General features: G+C 57.3%; 1 protein-coding gene across 2 annotated transcripts in view; it reads left to right on the top strand.

Moving 5' to 3' along the window:
• The window catches only part of ASAP2 (ArfGAP with SH3 domain, ankyrin repeat and PH domain 2), a 133,347-nt gene that overhangs the window by 44,222 nt on the left and 74,171 nt on the right, over positions 1–14,954 (top strand). For both annotated transcript variants that reach the window (XM_054569846.1, XM_054569837.1), the window contains exons 2-3: positions 1,197–1,269; positions 13,862–14,007. In XM_054569846.1, the coding sequence (XP_054425821.1) occupies positions 1,197–1,269; positions 13,862–14,007 (219 nt within the window). The remainder of the gene's footprint in view (positions 1–1,196; positions 1,270–13,861; positions 14,008–14,954) is intronic.

Here is a 14,954-nt window from a genome sequence, read left to right as displayed (position 1 = left end):
TCTTCTCTTTGTCCAGCGTATGCTGCCTTGCGACCATTTTTCTATGTAAACTTGTCAGCAGCGATCGCATCTGTTTTTAGCAATAAAATAGTCAGTGGGGCTTTAGAGCGAGGATGTGTGGTGGTGCTGTCGTGGCAGACGGCTTTGGGAGGGGGTCTGGGGCGGCCTGAAGGCCAGGGCGATTTCTCCGGGGTGGTGTGCTCCGCTGCATGCGCGGCGATGGACCGGGCGCGTCCCCTGCGGGCTTTCCTCTCATCTGCGGTAGCCCTGCGGTTAGAGTCACTGTCCCAGCTTACACGTGCTGTCTCCCTCCCGTTCCAACTGGACGTGACACCCATCGGCCTTCTGTGGGGTTTAATTGGGTGGAAAGGAAATCCCCACCCCGCCCCTTTGGTGCATGCGGAGCTGCAGTGAAACCTGCAAGTGTGACAAGTCACCGCACGGTGTTTTGAGCACTTGTATGCTAGGCCTTCTAAGTGCCGGCTGCTGCTGCTGCTGCTGTGTCGCGGTTCGTCTGTAAATATTTGCCGAATATTAAATACAGTACAATAAGCGTGTCTGTTGAATCATTCGACCTTGCAAACGAGGTGTTGTGGCTCCTGCTTTCTGGAAGGGAAACCTGAGGTTTGGCAAGGGTTGGGAACATGCCTTCCAAACCAGCAAACAAATATGTATATTTGGGTCTTCCCAAGTCCAGAGCGGGTGTGCCCTCACTGGCCGGGCTGCCTCTGGCGGGGGTGGTCTGTGGCTGCAAGGTGGCTGTCCGGGGGAGGGGGGTGGCGTGGCACTCTGCCTCACCACGCGCCAGCCGCTCCCCTGCCCACCGGCTTCCCCCCATCCAGGGAGGAGTGCAGACGCAGCCGCCAGGCCCTGGCAGGCTGCACGCCCCGAAGCCCTGCAGGCTCACAGGGACAGCTGAGGCTTGGCGGTGGTGGAGCTGGTCCCAGCTAACTGGCTGCTCTGCAGAAGCCTGAGGTCCGGCAGGCGGTGTGCACGCAGGCGGCTCTCAGGCTGCAGATGGGCGAGGTGCATGGGAGCGTCTGCGCTTAGCGACTGCCGATGCTCACACCACACCGAGGACTTGTCCCGCGGAAGCGGCCTGGAGCAGCCTCCTGAGGGCTCTCACCGGGCTGGCCCCAGGTGCCTGTGACCCAAGCCCAGGCCCTGTTTTAATGAGTACACTCTCTGTATTTTAGGCTTTGGACGTGGACCGGATGGTTCTGTACAAAATGAAGAAATCCGTGAAAGCAATAAACATCTCCGGGCTGGGTGAGTATGCACCCGCTTTCCGAGGGGTTTTTCCACGGAGAAGCGCTGCGTCCGCAGTCCCGAGGCTATGATGCCGGCCCCCCATGTGAGTAAGCGGCTCAGCTCCTCTTTCTGGGTGAGCAGATGGACCACCGATCGACATGTGAAAACTAAACCTGTGAAACTTCCCGAAGGACGCAGAGGAGCATATCTCTGCAGCCTGGGGCCGGCAGGGGTTTCTTAGCTGGGACCCGGAAAGCAATAAGCGGAAATAAGGAAAAATGGGCTCATCACAAAGCGCATGCATATATATTTAGCGGGGGAAATAAGACTGTTTTAGAGTTTTAACTTTACGGATTTTTTCCCTCCATTTATTTTGCATATTTTACATATAGTAACTGCAGTGACGTTAAGATGATTAGACAGGTCTTCGGTTGTTTGTGACAAATGTCAAATGAATGTGACATGAGGTCAGGAAAGCAGGTACTGAGGGGCTCAGGTTGTTCTCAGCCGAGATGGGGTGAATCCAGTTCCCAGCCGCGCTGGGAGGGCTGGGGCTGGGGCTGGGGCTGGGGGCGGCGGCAGTGGCCCTGCAGTGAACCAGCGGTTCACCCCAGTTTCCTTGTCTCTAACAGGCACCCCTTTAGGTTAGCGCGCCGATGCGGGGTTCTCAGCCAGGGGCTGCCGGCTGCTGCCACCCCTCCCCCCACGTTTGGGCACTGATAGCGGAGGGAGGGAGCGGCGTCTGCGGGTGTGTGTGGTTGGCACCTAATGCTTAAGGGTAAGGAGGCTGCGGCGCATCCCCAACCTGCAGGACGGCCCCCCACGAAGAACCGCCCGACTCCACGTGCTGGTAGCGCAAGGTGCAGAAACCCTCGTCCCAGTGTTCTCTCAAGTCCTCCACAATTTTTAAAACAATGACAAAACAAAAAGAAAAGCCATCGCCAGGCCTGGCCTGGCCTGCCCGTACAGGAACGCTGGTGGACTTACCGATGGATTGATTGATTACCTGGTGCCTGCTGTTTCTGTGGGAGGAGGGGATGGAGCTGGCATTCAGTGACTAGCCCCTGGCTGGAAGTAAGCAAATGCCAGGAAATCATTGTTATTTCATTGAAAATAATCAACAAGGGAATGTGCCTAAAGTGCTCTCCACTTCATACAGCCCCAGGAGCTGCTGCAATAGGTGTTTGGATATCCGAGGAGGGAACTGCCTGCCTGTGGCTGTTTCCTGGGGAAGGTGTGAGCAGGGAGGCCTGATGTTGGTGGCATTTGTCCCTGTGTCGCACTTCCTGTGCACTGCACGCATCTCTGCTACAAACCGTCCTTAGTTTACGAACGAGGAACCTGAGACCAGGGGTGAACGGCGTGGAGGTGTTCTGGCCTGGGGGGCGGCAGGCGGCCCCTCCGCAGCGAGGCCCTCGCGTCCTCCCTGGGTCTGCAGGGCCTGCGGGAGTCAGGGAGCGGTGGGCGCTCGGTTTTGTTGACCAACATCGGAGTTCAGAAGTATCTTAAGAGATTTTTTTACTTTGTTCCCTTGGGCTTTTTGAGTTTCTAGTTTAAGGCTAGTATAAAAAGGATGTTTTACATTCTGGTCAGGTTCAGAAGTGATTTTAAAGTCTTCTGTCGGGAGGCTGTGCTTAGAAATTAAAACAAAGGAAGGAGATGCTTGTGCAAACGTTGCTGCTGGCCAGTCGGTGCTTGTCTGCGGAGAGAACCATGTGTCTCCTGAGGCGAGGCCAGCGCCAGCCTTTACACAGGCCAGCGTTAGACGGGACAAGGTGTATGACACTTTGTGTGTGTCTCTGAGCTCCCTTTCTGACCTAACTGCTGAATGGGGGCCAGAAGCCTCGTCCGGTACCTGCCCCAGAGCCACCTTCTAAAATACGCCCCAGTGACGTGACTTCTGGCTCAGAACTCCGTGTAAGCCTTTCCTTATCGGCCACGCTGATGTTCCTGGAGGCCAGTCCCAGAGCCTGGGAGGGGTGGGGTGGCCCGTGGGGCCTAGAATTTGAGGGAGGTCGAGGCGGAGCACAGGTGAGCGGGTTTCTCTCCTTGCAGGACGAGCCCAAGCTTTACCAGGCCGGGGTGGGTCGCGGGAGGGCTGGGCCTCGGCCTTCCCCAGTTTATTTGCCTTTAAACGGCCGCTGCCCCCCTTCGTCAGCCCCTCTAAAGCCCAGCTCAGCAGACGCTGCAGGATCCCGGGGCGTCTCAGCTCCAGGCACCGCCTGGACCCAGGCCACCTGTCCGGACGGCCCTGCCCACTCGCCGGGCCGCTCTGCATAGTAACTCAGCTTGCCCGCAAGCGCCACACTTGGCGCCTTCTTCCCCTGCATGTGCTCCCCTGTCCCCTTGAAGGGCTCTCTGGGCGCCCGGCCCGGATCCTTTCTGAGCTGCCAGTCCTCTGGCGGCCACCAGCCAGACCTTGCAGGGGGTCCCCTGCTCTTGTCGCCTCTTCCCCATCTCTTCTATCATGCCAAGTTTGAGTTGCTATAAGGCCACGAGTCCGAATTTTTTTAAAGGCCAGGGTACTGATCCTGACAGCTTTACTTTAGAGTAAGTATTGACCACTTCAAAAAAAGGCCACCTGAGGAAATCCTCTCCCTTTTCCTGTGACGATGCTGACGTCGTTCATGGTATTTTTGGAACTGTGCTCTGGAACTGCTGTTAGCGGGCACCTTCTTCTGCATATATTTAGCAGAGGAGTCTAAGGATAGATGGAACTCTTTTAGAAGTAGACGTCAAGTAAGTGAGGCATAGTCTCTGAGGGACTGAGCTGCTGGAGACCCCAGTTGGTTAGGCGCGGCTCATTCCACCCCTGGTTTTGGGGCAGTCAGTCCCAAGTCAGGACCCCCTGTGGTGTCTGGTCACCAGGGCGAGTTGCTGGGCACCTGCCGTAAGTCCTCCCTGCGCTCCCTCCCAGTGTGGGGAGATGCGCATCTCACTGCGGATGGAAGCCCTGGACCTCAGGCCCTGCAGCCTGCCGGGCAGGGATTTCTGTAGACTTCGGGGGGGCGGGGGTTGAGGAGCCTTAGAGCAGCTGTGTTTTACAGCCTGTGAGCTAAGAACGGGTTTTACCGTCTGACCTGGTACCTGCTGGGTAGCCCTGGTGTTGCCCGTTGGCCCCCAGAGCCTGTAACGTCCACTCTGGCTTTTTAGCAAGACGTGAGCGATTCCCTGCCTTCGGGGAGCAGTTCTGAAGCTTCCGAGAGCCCGCCTGGTCCTGGAGGTCTTGTGAAATCGCAGACTGCTGGGCGCCACCCTCAGTTTATGGGTCAGTGGGTGCAGGGTGGAGCCTCAGCTAATAAGCTGAGTGCTCAGGTGATGCTGAGGCTGCCGGTCTTTGAGAATACGACCTTAGCCACACCCCACACATGTACACACATAGGCCCTCGCACACCATACATGCACCCTCACATGCATACACATGCTCTCGTACACACTCTCACTCACACACACTCACACATACACACGCCTGCGCCCTGGCTCTGACCATTGGCCTGGCCCCAGAAGGCATCCGTGTGGCCCCTGAGTACAAAGCAATAATTTTCTGACCCAGCAGCCAGTGTATGCACTATGTTGGCTGTCGCTTTTCAAAAAGAAGACAACCCAGCCAGAGGTGTTTTTTGGAACAACTTGTGTACAGTTTTGCAAAAGTAGTTGTTAAGTGGTTTGTTGAGAAGCTGTTTCTGCAGTAGTTTTACCCGCTCACAATGGACTGCTCTCTGGCCTCGTTTTAAAACTCCAGCTCATGTTTGTCCTAAAAGCTCCATGCGGCGGACCTCCCCCGGGCTCTGTCTCGGCCCCTGGCGCCCCTCCCCGCCCAGACGCTGAAGCTCCCGTTTTGCAGCGCATCCGACGGAGCCCCGTGTGGGAAACTCATGTTTCTCAGAAAGGAAGCAACCTGGACTTTCGCTTTCACTTCTCCACAGTGACTCTGCCTTAAGGACCTGGCAGCGGCTCTCCCTGCGAGGGAGCTTCCCTCCTTCCCCCTCCCCGCAAACATCTTCGAGAAATGGTCACCTCCTCGAAGTGAAACACGAGAAATGCTCTCCTGCCCTCAAACCCTGGCTGCCGGCCGCCCACAAAAGGAAATGAGGCCCAGCGTGGTGTGTGTATTTCCCCCTGTTATTTGCAACGTTAATTAGAATATGGCTATTTAATACAGAGCTTAACATTAATACAGCGGATTTTTACATTATGGGTATCGTATATAGTTGACCATTGCACAACACTGGTTTGAACTGTACTGGTTCATGAAGATACAGAATATTTTCAATAAATGTACAGTCAGCTCTCGTGTTCCTGGATTCAACGAACCTCGGGATCAAAAGCAGCATTTGCAACCTGCAGGCAGGAACCCGTGGGTGCGGAGGGCCGACCACGTGCTCTATTCCTCGCTGTTTCACACGAGGCACTGACCGTCCCCTGGTGGTGCCAGAGCCAGTCCCCCTTGGGCACCAAAGGACCATAGTTCCGTTGTTAGGGAGTCAGAGTTGGACGCAGAGTTTTGATGGTGTGGGCATCAGGGCCCCTCACCCCTGCGTTGTTCAAGGTCAGCTGTAGTCAGGGTAGCAGTTCAAAAGGAATAAACGTAATGGTTTGGGAAGTGGGGTTTCATTGTGCATTAAGAACATGCGTCTGGCATGACTTTCTCCCTGTTACATGAGAAACTAGGTGAAGCGTAACAGCCCGCAGGGCTTGGCATCCGGCACCTTTGCTGTGGCCTTGGAAATTGGTCCCCAGAGGGTTCGGAAAGTAGTTCTTCCGTGCCCGTCAAGAAAAAGAAAAATCTTGAAGTGGGAAGATGCTCACAGATCCTCATAGCATGGTTGCTTGTCCTGGCAAAAAATGAGACGCTCCCGAAACCAAGCCAGGACGGAGCTCCCGGGTAGGGTCGTTGGTGGTCACGTAGCCGCACGAGAGAGAACGCCCGCGATGAACTCTCAGGCAGTAAACTTCCGGATATAGAGCATGTGTGCACCATACCTGTCACGGAAAGAGGAGAAGAGCCAGCCCTGGCTGGTGTGGCTCCGTGGATTGAGCTCCGGCCTGCAAACCTAATGGTCGCCAGTTCGATTCCCAGTCAAGGCCTGGGTTGCGGGCCAGGTCCCCAGTAGGGGGTGGCGAGAGGCAGCCACACATGGATGTCTCTCCCTTTCTCCCTCCCTTCCCCTCTCTCTAAAAATTAATAAATAAGATCATAAAATAAAGAACGAGTCAAATTTTTTAAAAAAGAATAGGAAATTTAACACATGGTCAAGAAAAGAAAGTACATCTCTATTGATGTTCGTGAACTTGAGAACGGAAACAGTGCAGATCTGAGGCTCGGGAAGTGTTTATTACAGGCTCGGCACCGTGCGCAGTAAATCCTTGACGTAAATTGAGTTCTGCCACCAACTCTGCGGCAGGTGCTCTGAGTGACTCTGTTTATGGGTGAGGTCATGGAGGCACAGTTGTCACTGGCCCAGGGTGACATGGCCAGAAAGTAGAGGAGCTGAGACTGAAACGAGGTGGCTTCCCAGAGTGTCCATATGACCCTGACGCACAGGCGGGGTGCGCGTGAGGGGGCACCGTGCGGGGAGCCCGAGCAGGACTGCCGTGGGGACACCCGGGGTGCCACCCAGCCGGGCCCTCGCGAGGCTGCTGAGACAACGTGGGTGCTTCAGGTTGATGCCAAGGCCAGAAGCAGCCAGGACAGAACAACTATGCTCAAGGGGAGTCACAGGTGGCCCGAGGGAAGCATGGAGTTTCTGAAAGTGACGGCCGAGGCCCCATGGCCGACCTGTGAGAGCTGCGTTTGAAGGGGAGCCCCCGCGTCTGAGAGCTGGGACCTTCCTGGGGGTGGCGGCTGGAAGCACGCGGCTGTTTGATCCCTGGGAGGGCGGGGGAGGGGAAGAAGGCACGTCCCAAGGCAGCCCTCTCTGGGGTGAGGAAGTGACCACGTCCTCAGTTCCCCTCGAGAGGGTTCTTCCACAAAACCCAGCTGCGAGGCCAAAGTTGGCTGGCGAGCTGCTCGGCAAGGGTCCCGGGAGGGGTCACCGGTCTCCAAGGAAGTTGCAGGAGCAGAGGAGGCGCAGCCTCTGGGAGCTCGGGGTGGCGCTCGGAGGGCCTAGTTCTTTCCAAGCCAGGAGTTAGGTGGGCAACGTGCGTCAGCCGTGCCCCGCCTGTTAGTCACGGGGGACAGCTGAGCTGGAGATGCCCAGCACCCCGTGTCCGAACTCCTGTTCGAGCCCTCATGTTGTTTGGGAGGGATGGGAGCGCCTCAAGGCTGGGCTTCTCCACCGGTGTGATGGGCCTGGGGATCTTCCAAAACATTTTCCTGATTTTTATTGGTGCCCGTGACAACCTCAATATTAAAGAACCACAAATCTAGCCAAACCTACAGAGAGGGAGACTGTCCCAGAGTTGGCTGTCTCCCGTCCGTCCTGTGAAACATGGATTGCATTAGGCAGCATATATAATATGAGCCTGCTCTCTCATCTGTCAAACCCCGCACGTTGTCCCGGAGGGAGCACTGTGTGTGCGTGTGCGTGTGTAAAGTCTCCCCACGTGAATGGTAGCCATCGCCATGAGAGGCTTCGGAGGCCGTGGAATCTTCAGGCACTCCTGTGCCTGAGGGATGACGACCCCGGGCACCTCTTCACACCCCAGGAGCCGGCCTTTCCCCTCGGCCCCCGTGCGGTCCGTCGGGGTGGGCTGGGGGGTTTGCTGAGCACGTGCAAGTCATGGCGGTTGTAGCCCCCCTGCGCGTTCCCCAGTGGGCCGTGCTCCTTTCTGCCTTCCAAACTTCATTCTGACTCGTTTCCGTGAAGTCTCTCCTGGGGGCACCCCTTTGACCTTACGGAACCCTCAGTCCCAGGGGCGTTATCCCAGGCAGGAAGGGGACCCAGAGGAAGGGGAGAGGCTGGAAGCAGCTTGCAGTGACCCAGGGCACGTTCTATAATGTAGCCCGTCAAGTGGCATCTAAGTAACAGGATGTATCATTTCACAATAGCTGGGAGTCCACCTTCAACAGTGTTGCTTCACCTCCTTGCCCTGCCTGGGGACTCGGACACGTGGAGGGTCCGGCCTGAGGGAGAGCCAGCCAGCTCTGTAGCGAGGTCGCGTCCCCTTCCCTCCGCGGTCTCAGAGCAGCCCTCCGTGGGAAGTGGGGGGCGAGGTGAGCAGCTCCGGGCTCCGTATTGAGCCCATCGTCCACTAGACTCTGAAGGAGGGAAGTCCCGGGAGCTCGTCCTCCTCCGGGAAGCTGGTCCAGTCACCGGCCCCAAGAAAGTCACCCTCACTCTCCTCCGTGGGGGGCCGAGCTCCCCGTGAGCCCTCGGCACTGCATGCACGCTGGGCTGCTGGGCGTGTTTATTTTTGCCTCGCTCGGTTGTGTCAGCGGTGAGTACCAAACTTTATTCAGCTTTGTCCCCTCCAAACTTAGCTTTCTTACAAGCTAACCCTGTCGCCTTACAGCCTGGGATGAAGTCCTTTTCCTGGCCCCTCCGGTCTCTCTCCCCTCGTCACCTGCTGCCTGTCCCCATACTCTGGCCGAAGCAGGCACTTGCATTCCCCCACGGCCGTTCTAGGCTGTCTTTGCACCAAAATGATTGGGGGATGCGTGTCTTCCCTTACTCGCTGTCTGTTCCCCAAGGGCAGAGGCTCTGCTGCAGAATCGGTGTCCGCGGAATTGGATTTTACCCTTCAGTGTCCGGGAATGTTCTTGATGGACAGTGGGCACTCAGGAAATACCGGCTGGGTAAATGAAGGACGTGTCTCTGTGCTCTGAGCCTGCAGTCTAAAGGGACAGGGACCAACGTTAGAAGACTTCACCATTTCCTCCCCCTCTTACTTCCCTTCTGAGTGGACTTCCTCCGCACAGCACACAGCTTCTGTGGAGGAGTCGGAGTTGTGTTACATACCCAGGCTTCCAACTGTCATATTTTGTCATTGATGTAGGGCAGGATCCAAGCATGTGCGGGAATCACAGTCAAAAGTTTTCACACTCTGATAGTCCCCCCTGACCTTGACCTTGATGATTCCATTGTTCCTGTCTGTGCAGCAAGTCACCTGCCTAGATACCAGCCTGGGATAACGCCCCTGGAACTGAGGGTTCCGTAAGGTCAACGGGGTGCCCCAGGAGAGACTTCACGGAAACGAGTCAGGATGAAGTTTGGAAGGTAGAAAGGAGCACGGCGCATTGGAGAACGCGCAGGAAATGGCAGGTGACGAAGCCAAGTGGTCTGGCCAGGAGCAGGGGGTTGCAGGGTCCCAGTCAGGGCAGCCCTTGGCTGCCTGCCCACGCACCTGCCTACCCTGTCCCCTCCAGCTGTGGTACCTGGTGTTCATGTTACACATGTGTACGGTGGGGTGAGGACTACAGGCCGCCACATGCTTGTGTTCACCGGGAGCTGAGGTGGTGGCACTGTGAAGGGCGAATGAAGAGCGGCTCCTCGTGGGGGAGGAAGACCCCCGGAGGACGGGGCCTCAGCACACACGCATCCTTGTTCCGGCTCCGCTGCACACGAGCTGTGTGAACCTGAGCCAGTCAGCGCCTCCTGAGCTCCGGTTTCCTTGTCTGCAAAGAGAAGGACCCTGGACCGCGTCCTCTTCCACCTGAGAAGACCCAGGAGTGGGCACGGGTGGCCCTGAGCAGGATGGGACATGAGCCTGGGCGGCCCTGAGAGAGTTTCAAGAGTTGGGAGCGGGAAGCAGTCAGGTGCTTTAAAACCAAGAAAGTGTTCATGGCCCCAAACACAGGGGACCCCTTCATGTGTCCCTGTGGTGGGTACCTTCCTGGTCCTGCTGCTTTTCTGGAAATTCCTGCTCGACCTTGGAATCCCAGCTCAGATGCCTCCTAGTTGGCATCTTGGATCGCTCGGCACCCAGCGCTTTGCCTGGCAACCTGCAGGCCAGCAGCACATAATCAGTGCATCTCGCCCTAGACATCACTGATCACATGCATCTCTGCTTCCCCCTCCAACAGGAGAGTCACACCCTGTAACAAGGCTGGAGTTAATGAGTGAAATGCTCGAGATGGAGGTGAAGGTGGTAGCACTGGCTGTGGGTCCCCTCCTGTCCCTGGGCAGCACTGGGTCGGTGGCTGCCTTCCCAGCTGTGCTGTGGCCTGTTGACTAGGAGTGAAGGGGCCCCCTCTTGTTCTTTTTGGACCCAATGGTTTTTGCTTGAACTACGTGCACTGAGCCTTCCCCTGCAAGAGTCTATCATTTCATCCCCCTGAGTGGCTTGGGGGACAGCGTGACTTTTGTGCAGGGAGGTGTGGCTCAATGGAGGCCAGCGGGGTTAGAATGGGGAAGAGAGAGGGTCTCGTCGGTGGTCTCAGTGGCTCCGATCCCATTTTCCCGAGTCCCTCCCACAGCAAAGATTCTTGGGACTGGATCATTAATAAGAACAAGACTTCGAACAGGGTGGCAGCGGTGTGGGGGGGGAGGTGGGAGAGCGAGCTCTTTTTAGAAGTACAGCTTTCACAATTCTGTAAATAAAAGCTGATAGCCCTGGTTTGGGTTCTTTCCAGAAACTTGATTCCCAAGCTATTTATTTTAGGTTCCTATTTTAAATATGTTTTTGGCAAAAGAAAAATAATGGCCCTCAACTACTTGCTGGCCTCTAGGAGGAAACTCTCCGCTCAGGGTGGCCTGGAGCCGCCCGCCAGCCAGCCAGCGTGTGTTTGGGAGGGCCTGCTCCTGCAGCCTGCCCGCGCCGCTGTCCCGGGGAGCCCTGGGGGCGCCAGCCGGTGGCCGTTACCAAGGAGCTTCAGGTGTGTTTGCAAGGGGGGAGATTTGTGTTAGTAACCTCAGCTAGGTCAGCACAGAGCGGCTCCCGATGGCCCAGCATCCTGAGCGTCAGAAAATTTATGGTCGCGGTGGATGAAAACCCCTTAAAGATAACTACGTGGGGTCACCGTGGCACAGGAGGTGAGGGATGGGGACGATGGCAAGGAGCCAAAAAACGCATTGACTGCTGTTGGCGTTGCTGGGTCAGCCCATTATCTCAAAGACTTATAAGGGGAAGAATTTGTTTTTAAACGTGGCCCACACGAGCTGAGGAGCCCAGAAGGAGGGACGATGGAAGTCCGCTCACACTTCGTGCTGGAACGCGAGGCTTTGCTGCCTGTTTCTTCTCTGTGCCAGGTTGACCTACGGCCCTTGAAGGGCGGGCAGGTCCCCCTCCCGCAGGTGGCCAGGCGCGGGGAGGCAGCCCGTGCAGGGAGCAGCGGGCGGGCCTGGCCCCCGCCCCACCTCTCAGCCACTGCGTGACCTCGGGAAAGCCCTCTCGCCCCTCTGAACTCCCCTCTATTCCAGAGACGACCGGGGTGGCGGTAATCGTGCCGCATAGGGTTATCCGGGTAAATTGAACAAAAGGCTTCAAGGCCACCTAAGGGGCACTAAAAACGGATGCCCTCCCTGCCCTCGGGCTGTCCCCTGAGGGTCCCAGGGCCACCGCGGCCTCAGCATTTATGGTTCTCACCCGCCAGAGTGACATCACCAGACGTCTGCTGGTGGCTGCCGCTCCTTCTAAAACCACTCTGGAGTTGCCCACATCTCAACCACCAATTTTGAAATAGTTAAAATAGCGTGAGGTTGGTAAGTGGCTGCCCTCCATGGTTGACCACAGGTCTTGGAATTAAAAGTCTTGCGAAACAGAAGGTAGAGCTGACCTGCCCCTGAAATGGAGCTTTGAAAACCTGGAGCGTAGGCCCCTTGGCCTTTGGCGAGGCCAGCTATTTTTAGGGCTGAGACGGGCCGGTGTGGCAGAGCGGAAGAGTGGGCTGTGGGCCAGGCAGACCTGGGTTTGAATCCGCTCGGCCACGTTCCGGCTCTGCTTCTTGGCACAAGTTATTTGATGTCTTGGGGCCCCCATTTCCTGTTAGCATGACAGGGCAGAATACGTGTCGTAGAAAGCTGATGGGAAGTGCAGGGGAAACATGTCTGGCCCACGCAAGTGAGAGCCGGCTGCTGTGAGGTTTCATCAGGGCTGCTGGGCGCGTGCAGAGTGTGGCTGAGCTGTGACCCCTGCTCCGCGCCTGTGCGTTGCTTCCCACCTTAAGCTCGTGAGTGTCTCACTGCAGGTCGCCAGCCCTCCTGGGGCCGAGACAGAGCCGCGGTGAGGGTGGATGACATGGCGCGGCCGCTTGTACTCCCCAGCAGGCGGAGGACCGGACCCCGCGCTTCCGAGGGCTCTCCCTGCTCCGCCCACGGCACCTGCGTGGTCTCTGCTCGTGGGAAATGCAGGTCCCTCCCTGGAAGGTCAAAAAAAAAAAAAAGGACAGTAAAGGAAAAGGGCTGGAACAGCAGAATCAGTTTTCTCTTCTGTTTGTTAGATCCACACAGAAATCCCCTAAGGCACTTAAATGCCACCGGAGGTCAAGGGCAGGGCGCCTCCCTGGTAGGGTGGGTGGGAGCAACGTTCCTGGGTCAGAGGGGTCCAGCTCCGGGGCGAGGACTGCCCCCGCCTGCCCTGCAAACAGGCCTCCCCGCCTTGGCCCCAGTTGTCAGGCCTGGCCCAGGCAGCGGCTGGGGCGGGCAGTAGCTTTATTTCCCCGGGGGGAATTTGGTAGAGTTCACGGACAAGTTCATGCTGTGTGTCTGCCTGCCCTGTCACGCCTGGAAAGTGGTTGTGGTACATTTCTAATAGAGATGATGAAAAAGCGTCCATGCAGACGGAAGTTGTTTCAGTGTTGACTGCCTGGACTCATTTCAAAGGCCTCACCCAGAAGGGAGGGGCTTCTGTGCAGCCACATTACGTTACCAGAATTCCCCTTGTCCCCTGCCCCCACCCCATTTCTGACCAGAGGTCTGAGGCGGGACCCTGGTTTCTAGCTTGATGACCATCCACGATGGTTTCGAGGGTCCGCAGGAGCTGGGGACCACTGAGCTGCAGACCCAGAATCCAGACGGCCGCTCTGTGAGGCGCGGCTCTGAGGCCGAATGACAGTGAAATGCCGTCGGATCGGTGCCAGGGCTCGGTTTTTGTTTGCAAACAACGGGTGTGCTTTTAGTTCAGGCACAAAGGTGAATAAAACCTAGCCCCTGTCCCCCTTACGTGTTAAGAACACACGTACCAGGCAACGTGCCCAGTGCGAGGACAGGGAGGTGCCCCAGCCTCACAGGGAAGGTGGGGCCTGGGGTGCGAGACGCCCCCTGAGCCGAGCCCCGGAGCCGCTCGCGTGCCTTTGCTGCCCCGGCCCGTGCCCCGAGGGCCAGGCTCTGCTGTGTCGGAAGGAGGTGTAGTGGCGCGTGACTCTGCCTTAGAGGCATGAGTTTCACGCTAGACGTAAGCCGCCCTCTCTCGCGGAGGCGGCTGGACAGGTGACCCTGCTGGGGTGCAGGAGGAGTCCTCGGAGACGTGGAAGGCGTGGGGCGGCCTCCGTGGTCTCCTCCGTGGAGCTGCAGCCTCGGGGGCTCCCTCCTTCCCTTCTGCTCGTTGTGCTCAGGCGTGGGGACCTGTTGCCGGCATGGCGGGCCCTTGCGATGACAGCAACGCCACTTCTGCCCCTGGCACACCCTGACCCTTCTCCGATAGTCTGCTCACGTGTCCAGTCTTATCTGCAGCGAGAAGGGAGCAGGGAGCGGCACGGCCAGTGTGTTAATGCGTCTCGCGTTCCCCGCAGCTCACGTGGAGAACGAGGAGCAGTACACCCAGGCGCTGGAGAAGATCGGCGGCAACTGCGTGTGCAGGGACGACCCGGACCTGGGGAGCGCGTTCCTCAAGTTCTCCGTGTTCACCAAGGAGTTGACGGCGCTTTTCAAAAACCTGGTGAGTGTCCTCCGTGGCGGCCGGCCGCCCCGGCGACGCGGGAAGCCCTGCGGTTGTTACCTTGGTGGGAGAGGTGCAGCTCGGAAGAGGGTGTTTAAGGTTTGTTTTCTGAACGAGGAATGGATCTCATAGCTCATGTGGTCCAGAAAGGAACTGTATTTTCTGTGTACGTGAGGTCCCTTTGGAATCTGCTTTAGAACGGTAATAGTGAACAAGCCTCTGGAAGTCCAGTTTGGCCTCTTCAGTATGTGCAGCTGTGGGGCGAAATGGATAAACACGTTCATCTTCTTAAGGGCCCTCTGCCTTCCGTTTCTAATAGTTTTTAAATGGCGCAGCATAGTCTGTTCCTGGTAATTACAGTCGGCGTTGAAACTTAAAATATTTAATAAACATGTTCCAGCCCTGTCTTACGCAGCAAGGTAACCTAGCATCAAAGCACAGGAATTGCCATGAATATTTTAAGCCCTTTCTTCTCCCACACGCAGAGCATGAAAAAAGGTCTCCCTTCTGAGGGCGCTTGGAAGCACGAAGCCGGGTGCGGTGCTTCTGGCCGCGGGAGGTGGCTGGGGACGGCGCTCTCTCTGGCAGCCCCGACCTGCCGGTCCCTGTCACTGCCGCCTGCCTTTGCCCCGCCCCCACGCCCGCCCAGCCTGCGGGGGCGCCTGGGACCGCCGGGTTGCTTCTTCCACCAGGGGCAGCGTTGGCAGTTCCCCTCCCCGGCTTCTCCCAGAGGTCACAGGCCACCAGACCAGTCAAGAACTCAATGATGCTGTCCATGCTGGTCGCAGACCACAGAGCCTTTTTCATCGCTCTCGTCAGCAAGCTCCTAACAAGTGAAAAAATAGGTCCTTTTCCTCGAAGCGGTGATGGGGGCGGGCTTGCAAGCCTGGCCCTGGCAGGGCACGCGGGAGAACCATCGCTCTGGCTCCCCATCTCCACTTGTAAAG

Source organism: Pteronotus mesoamericanus, unplaced genomic scaffold (assembly GCF_021234165.1).
Source record: "Pteronotus mesoamericanus isolate MK-2021 breed Mesoamerican mustached bat unplaced genomic scaffold, CSHL_Meso_final contig_101, whole genome shotgun sequence".
Taxonomy (NCBI): domain Eukaryota; kingdom Metazoa; phylum Chordata; class Mammalia; order Chiroptera; family Mormoopidae; genus Pteronotus; species Pteronotus mesoamericanus.
Note: the sequence above shows the minus strand (reverse complement) of the source record. Positions and strands in the feature narration are given on the sequence as shown.